The sequence below is a fragment of the Martes martes genome (assembly GCF_963455335.1).
Source record: "Martes martes genome assembly, chromosome: 7".
Classification (NCBI taxonomy): Eukaryota; Metazoa; Chordata; class Mammalia; order Carnivora; family Mustelidae; genus Martes; species Martes martes.
In genome coordinates, this window is record NC_137894.1 from 57,861,063 (window position 1) to 57,873,593 (window position 12,531).

Here is a 12,531-nt window from a genome sequence, read left to right on the forward strand (position 1 = left end):
GTGGCTGGATTTCCTTTTTTTTAAGGCTGAATATTCCATTCTGTGTATTATACCTCATTTTCTTTATTCATCTACTGAAGGGCACTTAAGTTGTTTCTTTCTCTTGGCTATTGTGAACAGTACTGCAGGGGACATGGCAGTGTAAATCTCTTTGAGATGTTGATTTCAGTTCTTTTGTATATATACCTAGAAATGGGATTTTTAAGTGGCTCTTGTATATTTTAACATTATGTTTTTCCCTTTTTTTATTACAGTATTTCTAAGTACAGAGCTTCAAGCTTTACAGATACTGCAGAACAAGAAACATAAAAATTCTCAGTTAGATAAAAACAGTGAAATTTATCAGGAAGTTCAAGCTATCTGTGATACTCTTGGTGTACCCAAGTCAGCAACTTCTGACATTCCGCTTATGCTAAACCAAGTGGAATCAAAGGTACTGTATTTGTTTTATTTTTCATTTCCCAAAAATGGAATTAAATGCTTACATGTAAATGTTGCATTAAAAATGAAAATATTTCCTTTAAGATACATTCTATTTCTGGAGAAGTGTATCTTCCTGTAAACCAAATTTTGGATTTTGAATTAATATGCATGTGATTTAATTTACCTATAGCTAATATTCAGGAATCAGATTTTGTTTTTTAAAGATTTTATTTATTTATTTGACAGACAGAGATCGCAAGTAGGCAGAGAGAGAGAGAGAGGGGGAAATAGGCTCCCTGCTGAGCAGAGAGCCCGATGCGGGGCTCGATCCCAGGACCCTGAGATCATGACCTGAGCGGAAGGCAGAGGCTTTAACTCACTGAGCCACCCGGGTACCCCAGGAATCAGATCTTAATGAGTGAGGGACCTTAGGCCTTTCCAGAGTTTTCTGTGCTAGAAATCACTTTGCAAGTTAAAGGATCCCTTTCCTAAATAAAGTTGTGTCGTAGTATAATGAAAGAAATAGAGTAATCCTCCAAAGTCAAAGGCAAACTACATTTAAAAAAATATTGATGCAGAATTGTAACATGGTTGTCTTTGGCAGTGAGCAAGCAGTTTCTGGTGGATAGGTGTTTAGTAAGTGTTTGTTGTATAGAGAATGAGTGAATGAGTTACCTGATATAGTTAAAAACAACTACAAACTGTATACCTTAAACTTTTTGAAAATTTCTTTTCAGTTATTAAACTACCTGCCCTTCTTCCCTCTTGAGCCACATATTAGAGAGAATGCTACTCTTGCACACCCAATTCCAGCCTAGTTTCTAGGCGTCCTCTAGGGGAATAATACAGGATTTATTTTAAAGGAAAAGAACACTTGCACTCTCAAGAATAGGTACTAGGTAAACTCCATTTTTAGACACACTATGTTATACTAAATCCGTGAATAAAATAGCTTTGCTTTGATAACTTTTGAACTGAAAAATAGATTTGTCTTCATTGAACATAAGATAATTTTGGTATCATTAAGATGAAAACCCCATTTTAAAAACATTTTTTTCTTTTTTGTGAAACCTGCAGACCAAAGAATAACACTGTGAATCGTTCAAAAACATTTTAGAATTAACAAGTTACTCTTCAATGTTTATTTTCTCTTTTCATCTGGATTAAGAATGATATGGAATTGGCTAAAATGTCTAGGATAATTTCAGATTGAGACAGATTTCTAGGCTCTTTCTAATCTTCCCATGCCTCTACATGTTGATCCCAAAGAGGCTTTTCCCTTTTATGGGTCTCAGTATTAAAAATATCCCCAAACCTTTTGTTTCCCTACTTGAAGTAGGCTATAATACCTGTGTTCAGATGCTGGCAGGTTAATTATAAGGTAGTTGTTACTTGGCCATTGTGGCCGAATATTTACTTAAAAAGATTTTTTTCTCCATTCGGTTCCTATCAAAAGCAAAAATTTCCTTATTATACGTGTGATGTGTCCAGAATACTCTTTGTCACCATTGGGAAAGAAAATTATTATTTTCTAACTTGAAGCTGCTCAGATGTGAATCTAATGTAATTATAGTAATATAATGACAGACCTACAGCATTTACTGTTCTAAATGTTTATATATAATAACTCACTTATTTTTCACATTATAATGAGGTAGTTACTATTATTCTCTATAATAGTCATATGAGGAAAGATTTAATAAATGGGACAAGTGTGTTTCTGAGCGGTAGTGGTAGACCTGAGGTTTGAACACAGGCAACTTCCAGAGTCTGTGCTCTTAACTCCCTCTCTATTTGGGTTTAATTCTGAAACTTAACTAAAACAGTTGTCCAGTGTTCAAATCCTGAGAGTGGAGCTGAATGTGATTATGTGTAAGAAGTTGTAAGTATGCATTCAGAATCCTACATGAGTGAGGAGTTACAAATCATACTTTTAGTAATACATAGAATGATTAAAGTTGGAGTTATATACAATATTTGGGAAATCTACAGAAGTTGGCTATCTTAAGAAAATTCTTGGGGTGCCTGGCTGACTCAGTCATTAAGCATCTGCCTTTGGCTCAGGTCATGATCCCAGGATGCTGGGATCGAACCCCACATCAGGCTCCCTGCTCGGCGGGAAGCCTGTTTCTTCCTCTCCCACTACCCCGCTTGTATTCCTTCTCTCACTGTCTCTCTCTCTCTCCCCCCATTAATTAAATAAATAAATAAAATCTTTTTAAAAAAATAATTCTTAATGATATGTAAGAATTGAATCATTGTACAGGCATATTTGCTGTGAGGCTAAGAAAGCTTAAGCTTTGGGGCTCCTCATTTGCACAAGTTCTTTCTAAGCTAATTTTTAAAGAATAGCTTTCTGAAGATACAGTTTACATATCAAATCTACTTGTTTAAAGTAGGTCAATTTTAGTATTTTTAAGTTATGTTTAGTGTATTTAGAGGCACAACCATCATCCGAATAGAATTTTAGGACATTTCCATCACCCTCAAAAAAACCTTATGCCCATTTACAGTCACTCGCCATCACCACTATGTTTCTAAACTAATTTTGTGTTCAAAATTTTTAACTCTTTTTCTGAAGAGTGCCCCGGACATTAAATAAGCTTCATATTCCTCAAAATCTCTTGATTATTTTCCCTAGTTACCTTATAACTAAGAAACTGTAGATAGACCACTTGGTTTTGAAATTGTTTCTTTAGATAAAGTTACGTAAGATAGGAGCATGAGCCCAACTCAGGCTATTATTTTTCAGTCATTTTCTTAGGGATAAATTACTATTATTGGAATGGGTGATATTGCTAAAGTAAAAACAAATGTCTGATATTTTGTTCACTAAAATAAAAGTGTTTTTTGTAAAAGTAACCAAGTGTGTATGTGGTCACTATAATTTGGAGGGATTGCTCTCCTAGGTTGTCTTGCTGAACTGTGAAACCAGAATGCTTAGAATTGTACCTTGTATAAGAGTGTGCATAAGAATGTGCCATTTCAAGGAGAAATTCCGAAAATTATTTCACATAAGACCATACAGAGTCTCATAGTATAACCTTTCAGCAGCTACTTCTGTAGTCATCTGTGTATATTATTTCTTACTCTGGAGGAGAGCTGTGCTATAGTTTGAATTAGTATAATTAATGCATCTTTGAAAAAGATAATCTGCATTGTGGTGATATTCTTTCTTGGTATGTGAAGGGGAATTTCAGTTACTTCACTTTAACATTTCACTTATTTTTTGGCATTCAAAACATTTTAAGAAAGAATAAGATTGTTTTAAATTGGGGATATACATTTTCACAATCTTCTATATTTACTTTTAGGTGAAAGATATACTCTCAAAAGTCCAGAAAAATCATGTGGGAAAACCACTGCTGAAAATTGACTTAAATCTGCAACAAGCGGTAAATTCCCTCCCTTTAAAAGAGTAGTGAACATGGCTTAATTTTATTAGTGGACACCTAATTTTATAATGGGTAGCATGTGTTTATTATTTTGGAGAATTGATATCCTAGAGTAATAGGTCATAACATTTCTTTAGTCAGATTGTAAATTAGTTTTAATAATGCTTGGCCAAGAGTATATATAGTACCCAATATGTTAGCATAGTTGTGATTTGAAAAGGTTAGTAGCTCAGAGTCAACAAGGTAGAAATTTGGGGTATTTTCTTTCTTTATTGGTCGACCACTTTGCAAGTAGATATTTTACTTAACATGCTTGAAGGTGAGGTAAAATTTCCCAATGTAAGAGTTTAATTCTTATGTTTACTATCTTCTGAATATCATAAATGTTCTATCAGATACTCTTTATTATGTAAAAAATTTTACCATAAAGTCTCATGGGAACAGAAAATAGTCACCATGTACAATATCTTTTGAATCAGTAGGAAGTATTGAGTACAATTTTTCAATTTTCTTTCTGGGCTATGCCAGAAAGAGTGTAAAGTTTATGATTTTTGTTTCTGAATTCTTTAGGAACAACTGGAAAGAATCAATGATGCGCTTTCTTGTGAATATGAGTGTCGCCGGCGGATGCTAATGAAACGGTTAGATGTGACTGTGCAGTCCTTTGGTTGGTCTGATAGAGCAAAGGTAAGACTGTTTTCCCATTTGTGTCCTGTAGGTGGTACTCTGTGACAGCTCTTCAGGCTGTCTTGTCTCTTGTTGTATAACTTGCCACATTTGCACTGACCATTCTGTCTGAAGCACATGCCCAGGCCAACTGCTGGTCTTATATAATGATCCTAGTCTTTTGTGAATTCTCTCTGCAGATATCTTAATTTCTCTCCAAATCTCTCACATTTATTTTAAACTCCTAGATGTGATTTATGCGATGATATTCATAAAGAAAAGGACCTTATATGAGACAGTGACATAGAATGAGCAACTGGTCAAGAAAGCAGAATATTGGAATAAGTACAGGTAGTACAGATAACAGAACAAGTCTTCTTAAAAGTGTCTTAAGGCTGTGAACTGTGTTCTAGTTGAAGAGGACGTTGGAGGGCAGATAACGAATATATTCACATAGTCCTGGAATGCTGTTTCCCATCACTCCCATTTTATGCCTTTAATCTGTACCCAGGCTTCATCTGGGCACTCTGCTCCACGCTGCATCATAGTTTAAAAACTCTCCAAACAGTTAGCTGGGACATTTATAGGGCTTACCACATTTGCTTCTCCTGTTTCAGGGATTACTGTTCCGTGTTCCTCTATGTCTAGGGTCTGAAAACCACTGGTTTGTGTAGGTTGTCCACTTTGCTAGTTGTTTGAGGTAGGAGGGTAAATCTGGTGTCTCTTATAATCACATCATCATCATCATCATTATTACATTTTTTGTATTGACTTGGCTGTTCCTCTGCCCCACGTTGTATCAGCTGGGGTCACTTACGGAGCTTCGTTAAGCTGGTGCTTTGACTAGGCTGGAATGTTCAAGGTGGTTGTCTCATACATCTGGCTTCTGCTGAGTGCTAGGGTGCTTTTGTTATCTTCTTGGTTCTTATGTGGTCTCTGTCTCCATGTGGTGTCTTGTATTGGTTTCCTATGGCTGCTGTAACAAATCAGCATACACTTAGTGGCTTAAATAATAAACATTAATTCTCTTACAGTTCTGGAGATCAGAAGTCCTAAAATGAAGGTAATAACCAGGTTAACTTCAGCAAGATTAAATTAGCATTCCTCCCAGATGCTTCAGGGGCGAATCTGTTTACTTTGTATTACCTAGCTCCCAAATGCTACCTGGGTACCTTTCTCTTGACTTCATCCTCTTATCTTCAAAACCAGTAGTGTGAGATCTTCCATTCTCTCTCTCTCTGCTTCTTTTGTCACATCACCTTTTGTTTCTTTCTTATAAGTATTCCTATGATTATACTGGGCCCACCTGGATAATACAGGATAATCTCTCCATCTGGAAATCCTTGAGTTAATGACATCTATGTCTGCAAAGTAACATATTCACAGGTTCCAGGGATTAGGATATGGACATCTTTGGGTGTCATCTTCCTTCTACTGGATTTTGTTTTTTCTTGCATTGTATTTTTTTTTTTCTTAAAGATTCCACCCATTTATTTGACAAACAGAGATTACAAGTAGGCAGAAGCAGACAGAGAGAGAGAGGCGGGGGAAGCTGGCTCCCCTCTGAGCAGAGAGCCTGATGCAGGGCTCGATCCCAAAACCTCAGGATCATGACCGAGCTGAAGGCAGAGGCTTTAACCCACTGAGCCACCCAGGCGCCCCTGTGTTTCTTTATTATATGCTGCTGCTGCTTTTTTCTTTTTGAATATACTTTTAAAAATCAAGTATTCTAATGAGTTCTCCATTTTCTGTATACTTTCCCTCCCAAAAGATAGTATTATCCTGTTGCAATCATGGGCTTTTTGCATGGCTATCCTTGGTACTCCACTAATTCCTGGTTGCTGTGGCCACCTTTGTCATTGTTTATTCTCTCATTTTCCTATAGTAAGTCCATATATAACTTCCTAACAAAAGGTGCATAGGTGGTGATTTTTCTGAATCCTTGCGTTCTGAAAATGTTTATTCATCTGTCACATTTGATTGATAGTGTGAGTAAATATAAAAATCTAGGTTGAAATATTTTCCCCTAGGAATACTAAAGGCATTGCTTCATTGTTTCCTAGTGTTTGGTGCTGCTGGTGAGAAACCTGATGTCGTCCTATGTCCTTTTGGATGACTTTATTTTTCTTTGGAAGCTTTTGGGCTCTTTTCTCTAGACTTGGAGTTCTGAAATTTCATAGTAAGCATTCATATGGGTCTTTTTCCATATTATGCTAAACACTAAGTGGACCTTTGAACATGTAGACTCTTAGCCTTTATATTTTTCTTCATTAATTTCTTCCTTTTGTTTTCTTTGTTTTCTCTTTCTGAAAATCTTCTTAGTCAGATTTTGGACATCCAGGGTAGATCAGATTCACTTGAATTGCTTTATTTTTTCTCTCATTTTCCATCTCTTTTCCTTTTTTGATGCACTTTCTTAGAAATGTCCTCAATTTTATTTTGTTCTTAGCATTGAGTTTTCTTTTTTAAAGATTTTATTTATTTATTTGACAGACAGAGATCATAAGTAGGCAGAGAGGCAGGCAGAGAGAGAAGAATGGAAGCAGGCTCCCCGCTGAGCAGAGAGTACATGCGGGGCTCCATCACAGGACCCCAAGATCATGACCTGAGCCAAAGACAGAGGCTCAACCCACTGAGCCACCCAGGTGCCCCTTAGCATTGAATTTTTGTTTCTGCCATCTTTGTTTAATTTCCAGGGAGTCTTTTTGGCTTTTGAGTTTTCTTTTTTTCATATTTTTTATTCATTTTATGGATGTATTATCTTCTTAAAGATGAAAATGTTATTTATTTATTTATAGATTTTATTTATTTATTTGACAGAGAGATGGTGAGAGAGGGAACATAAGCAGGGGGAGTGGGAGAGGGGGAAGCAGGCTTTCTGATGAGCAGGGAGCCCCATGCAGGGCTCGATCCCAGGACCATGGGATCATGACCTGTGCCGAAGGGAGACGCTTAACGACTATGCCACCCAGGCACCCCAAGATGAAAAATTTAAAAAAAAGTTTTTGTCTCAAATTATCTCTGTTTCCTCCAGGGTAATTTTTTGTTGGTTTTTCTTAGTTTCTTTCTTTCTTCCTTTTTTTTTTTTTTTTAAAGATTTTATTTATTTATTTGACAGGCAGAGATCACAAGTAGGCAGAGAGGCAGGCAGAGAGAGAGGGGGAAGCAGGCTCCCTGTTGAGCAGAGAGCCTGGTGCGGGGCTTGATCCCAGGACCCTGGGACCATGACCTGAGCTGAAGGCAGAGGCTTTAACCCACTTAACCACCCAGGTGCCCCTCTTAGTTTCTTTCTTTCTTAAGAGCAAGGCACTGAAAAACTCTGTGTGTTTGCTTTTTAGATTTCATATATGTGAAATCACACATATATGTGATTTCACATTTATGTGATTTCACATATGTGTTATATATATTTCATATAAGTGAAATCATAGTGTGTTTCTCTTGGTGTGGCTTAATTCACTTAGCATTATACCCTCTAGATCCATCTAGGTTGTTACAAATGACAAGACTTTTTTCTTTTTTATAGCTGAATAATAATCCATTATTCGTGTATATGTGTATATATATATATACACAGATAGCCTCTGCACATCTTTTGTATCCATTCATCTGTCAGTGTCCACTGAGATGTTAGGTTGCTTCCATATCTTAGCTATTGTAAATAATGCTACAGTGAACATAGGAGTGCGTATATCTTTTCAAATTAGTGTTTTTTTTTTTCTTTGGGTAAGTACCCAGAAGTGGTATTGCTGGATCAGTCCTATTTTTAGTTTTTTAAGGACCCTGAATACTGTTTTCCACAGTGCCTACACAATTTATGTTTCAAACAATAGTGCATGGGGGTTCCCTCTTCTCCATATCCTTGCCAACACTTTTTGTTTCTTGTGTTTTTGATAATAGCCATTCTGACAGTTGTGAGGTGATATCTCATGGTGGTGATTTGTATTTCCCTGATGATGAGTGATGTTGAGCGTGTTTTCATGTGTCTCTTGGCTGTTTGTATGTCTTTCAGGTCCTCTGCCCATTTTTTAATCTAACTTTTTTTGATACTGAGTTGTATGAGTACTTTATATCTTTATATCTAACATTTTTTGGATGTTAAACCTTTATTGGTAACATCATTTGCATATTAACTTCTCATATTCAGTAGGTTGCGGTTTAGTTTTATTGTTTTTCTTTGCTGTGCATAAGCTTTCTTTTTTTTTTTTAAGCTTTCTTATTTGATGTTGTCTCATTTTATTTTTTTTGCTTTTACTGTCTCTGCCTGAGGAGACAGATTAAAAAACAAAAACAAAAAAACCCCCAAACCTGCTAAAACTGATCCCAAATAGCTTACTGTTTTCTTTTAGGAATTTTATAGGTTCAGTTCTTATTTTAGATCTTTAATCCATTTTGAGTTTATTTTTATGGATGATGTAGGAAGGTAGTCCAGGTTCATTCTTATGCATGTAGCTGTCCAGTTTTCCTAGCACCATTTATTGAAGAGACCATCCAGGCACCCCAGATAATACGATTTATATCCTTCATTTCACTAATGTGGTGTATCACGTTTGATTTGCAGATGTTAAACCATCTTGTATCTATAGAATAAATCCCACTTGATTATGTATTTTTAGTGTATTGCTGAATTCCTTTTGTGAATCGTCTGTTGAGAAGTCTTGATTCTATGTTTATCAGGGATATAGGCCTGTAATTTATTTTTGTTAGTGTCCTTGTCTGGTTTCAGGTTAACGGTGGCCTTTAAAAATGAGTATGGAAGCATTCTGTCCTCTTCAATTTTATGGGATAGTTGGAGAAGGATATTAATTCTTCTTTAAGTGTTTGGTAGAACTTAGCTGTGACATTCTCTGGTCCTGGACTTTTTTTTTTTTGTTGGGAGTTTTTTGATGACTGACTCAGTTTCATTGCTAATAATCAGTGTATTCATATTTTCTATTTCTTTATGGCTTAGTCTTGGAAGATTGTATGTTTCTAGGAATTTATTAGTTTCTTTAAGTTGTCCAATTTATTGGCATGTAATTGTTCAATAATAGTCTGTTATGACACTTTGTATTTTGGCACTATTGATTATAACTTCTGTTTCATTTCTAATTCCGTTTGGGCTCTATCTTTTTTCCTGGATGAGTCTGGCTAAAGGTTTGTCAATTTTGTTTATCTTCAGAGAATCAGTTCATTGTTTCATTGGTCTTTTCTTTCTTTCTTTCTTTTTTTTTTAAAGTCTGTAGTGCATTTATTTCTGTTCTGATCTATAGTATTTTCTTCTGCTAGCTTTGGGCTTTGCTGTTGTTCTTTTTCTAGTTCCTTTAGGTGTAGTATATTTGAGGTTTCTTTTGTTTTTTCAGGTAAGCCTGTATGCCATGGACTTCCCTCTCTGGACAGCTTTTTTGCATCTCATAGATTTTGGAATGTTCCATTTTCATCATCTCAGTACTTTTAAATTTTCTCTTTGATTTCTTCATTGACTCTTTGGTTGTTTAATACATGTTGCTTGGTTTCCACATGTTTGTTTTTTCTAGTTTACTTCTTGTAATTGATTTCTAGTTTGGTACAGTTGTGGCTGGAAGAGATGGATGGTATGATTTCAGTCTTAATTTTATTGATACTTGTTTTGTGGCTTAGTATCTGTTCTGTCCTGAGGAATGTTCCACAGACCTTTGAAAAGAATATGTATTCTGATTTTGTATGGAATGTTCTATGTATATTTTTTAAGACCATTTGGTCTAATGTGTTTTTTAAGGCCAATGTTTCCTTGTTGATTTTTCTGTTTGGATGATCTATCCATAGTTGTAAGTGGGGTGTTGAAGCCCCCACTATTACTGTATTGGTCTCAACTTCTCCTTTTATGTCTGTTAATTTGCTTTATATATCTAGGTGCTCCTGTGTTGGGTTCATAAATATTTACAAATGTTATGTCCTGTTGTTGGATATCCCCCCTTTTCATTATGTAATACCCCGGTTTATCTTTCATTATGGTCTTTGTTTTTGTTTTGTTTTTAAGATTTTTTATTTATGTATTTGAGAGAGAGAGAGCGGCAGAGGGAGAAGCAGGCTCCTTGCTGAGCAGGGAGCCCTATGTGGGACTCAGTCCCAGGATCCCGTGATCATGACCCGAGCTGAAGGCAGATGCTTACCTGGCTGAGCCAACCAGGTGTCCCTGTTCTTTGTTTTAAAGTCTGTTTTGTCTGATACAAGTATGGGTATCCAGCTTTCTTTCCTTTTCCATTTGAATGTAATACCTTTTTTTATTCTATTACTTTTAGTCCCTGTGTATCTTTAGATCTGAAGTAAGTCTCTTATAGGCAGCATATAAATGGATCTTGTTCTTTTATCTGTTCAGCCATCCTAGTGTGTTTTGACTGGAGTTTATTTTATTAACATTTTAAGTATTATTGATAGGTATGTACTTAATTGCCATTTTGTTAATTGTTTTCTGGTTATTTTTGTAGTTCTTCACTGTCTTTTCTTCTTGCCTTGCTCTCTTTCCTTGTAGTTTGATGCCCTTCTGTAGTCTTATGTTTGGCTTCTCTTTGCTTTATTTTTTGTGTATTGTAGGTTTTTGGTTTTGGATACCATGAGTTTTATATATAACAACCTGTGTGTATAATGGTCTGTTTTAAGTTGATGGTCACTTGGAATGAGTTGATGAATGCATACTAAAAGCATTACATTTTTTACTTCCCATCCCCACCAACATTGTATGTTTTTGGCATCGTACATTATATCATTTTATTTTATGTATCCTTAACTAATTACTGTAGTTATAGTTGATTTTACTACTTTCGTCTTTTAGCCTTCATGCTAGCTTTATAAATGGTTGATCCACTACCTTAATTATATAATTGCCTTTACCAGTGAGGTTTTTTTCTTTTATATATTATTTCTAGTCATGGCTTTTCATTTCTGCTTTAAGAATCCTTTTAACATTGGGGCACCTGGGTGGCTCAGTGGGTTAAAGCCGCTGCCTTCGGCTCAGGTCATGATCCCAGCGTCCTGGGATCGAGCCCCGCATCGGGCTCTCTGCTCAGCAGGGAGCCTGCTTCCTCCCTTCTCTCTCTGCCTGCCTCTCTGCCTACTTGTGATCTGTCTGTCAAATAAATAAAATCTTTAAAAAAAAAAAAAAAAGAATCCTTGTAACATTTCTTATAAGATCTGTGTAGTGTTGATGAACTCTGTTGGCTTTTGTTTGTCTGGGAAATTCTTACCTCCCTGCTAATTCTGAATGATAACCCTGCTGGATATTCTTGGTTTTAAGTTTTCCTTTCAACACATCGAATAGATCATGTCACTCCTTTTTGGCCTGCAAGAATTTTGCTGAAAAAAAATCAGCTAATATACTTATGAATATACTTATGGGAGTTTCCTTTTATATAACTAGTTGTTTTTTCTCTTGTCTTTAAAGTTCTCTCCTTGTCTTTAGCTTTTGATATTTTACTTACATGTCGTAGTATGGATCTCTTTGTTTGGGACTCTTATTGCTTCTTGGACCTGGATGTCCCTTTCATTCCCAGGTTAGGGAAGTTTACAGCCATTATTGTTTCAAATAAGTTTTTTGCCTCTCTTTTTTTTTCTTTTCTCCTTCTGGGACCCCTGTAATGCAAATATTGGTACTTTTGATGTCTTGGAGTTCCCTTAATCCTCATTTTTAAAAATTCTTTTTGCTTTTTGTGTTGTGAGCAGGTGATTTCCACTACCTTATCTTCCAGGTCACTCTCTGTTCTCATCATTAAATATGCTTTCCCTCCTATCTTCTTTATTTCATTTATTGAGTGTTTCAGCTGTGATTGGTACAGTCTTACACTGTTGAAATTCTCCCTTCACCCATTTTTCTCCTGAGTTTGATGAGCATCTTTATGCCCATTACTTTGAACTGTTTCAGATAGATAACTTCTGTTTCATTAAGATCTTTTACTGGGTTTTGTTTTTTATTTCATATGGACTGTATTTCTCTGTTTCCTCATTTTGTCTGACTCTCTCTGTATGTATTAGGCAAATCGGCTGCCTCTCCCAGTCTTAAAGGACTTTGTGGCTTTGTGTAGGGGATGTCCTG

At 35.9% G+C, this 12,531-nt stretch overlaps 1 protein-coding gene across 1 annotated transcript in view; it reads left to right on the top strand.

Moving 5' to 3' along the window:
* Positions 1-12,531, top strand: part of FAM98B (family with sequence similarity 98 member B) — a 37,760-nt gene that overhangs the window by 15,803 nt on the left and 9,426 nt on the right. The window contains exons 4-6 of the mRNA XM_080809224.1: positions 255-433; positions 3,738-3,818; positions 4,389-4,505. Of these exons, the coding sequence (XP_080665350.1) occupies positions 255-433; positions 3,738-3,818; positions 4,389-4,505 (377 nt within the window). The remainder of the gene's footprint in view (positions 1-254; positions 434-3,737; positions 3,819-4,388; positions 4,506-12,531) is intronic.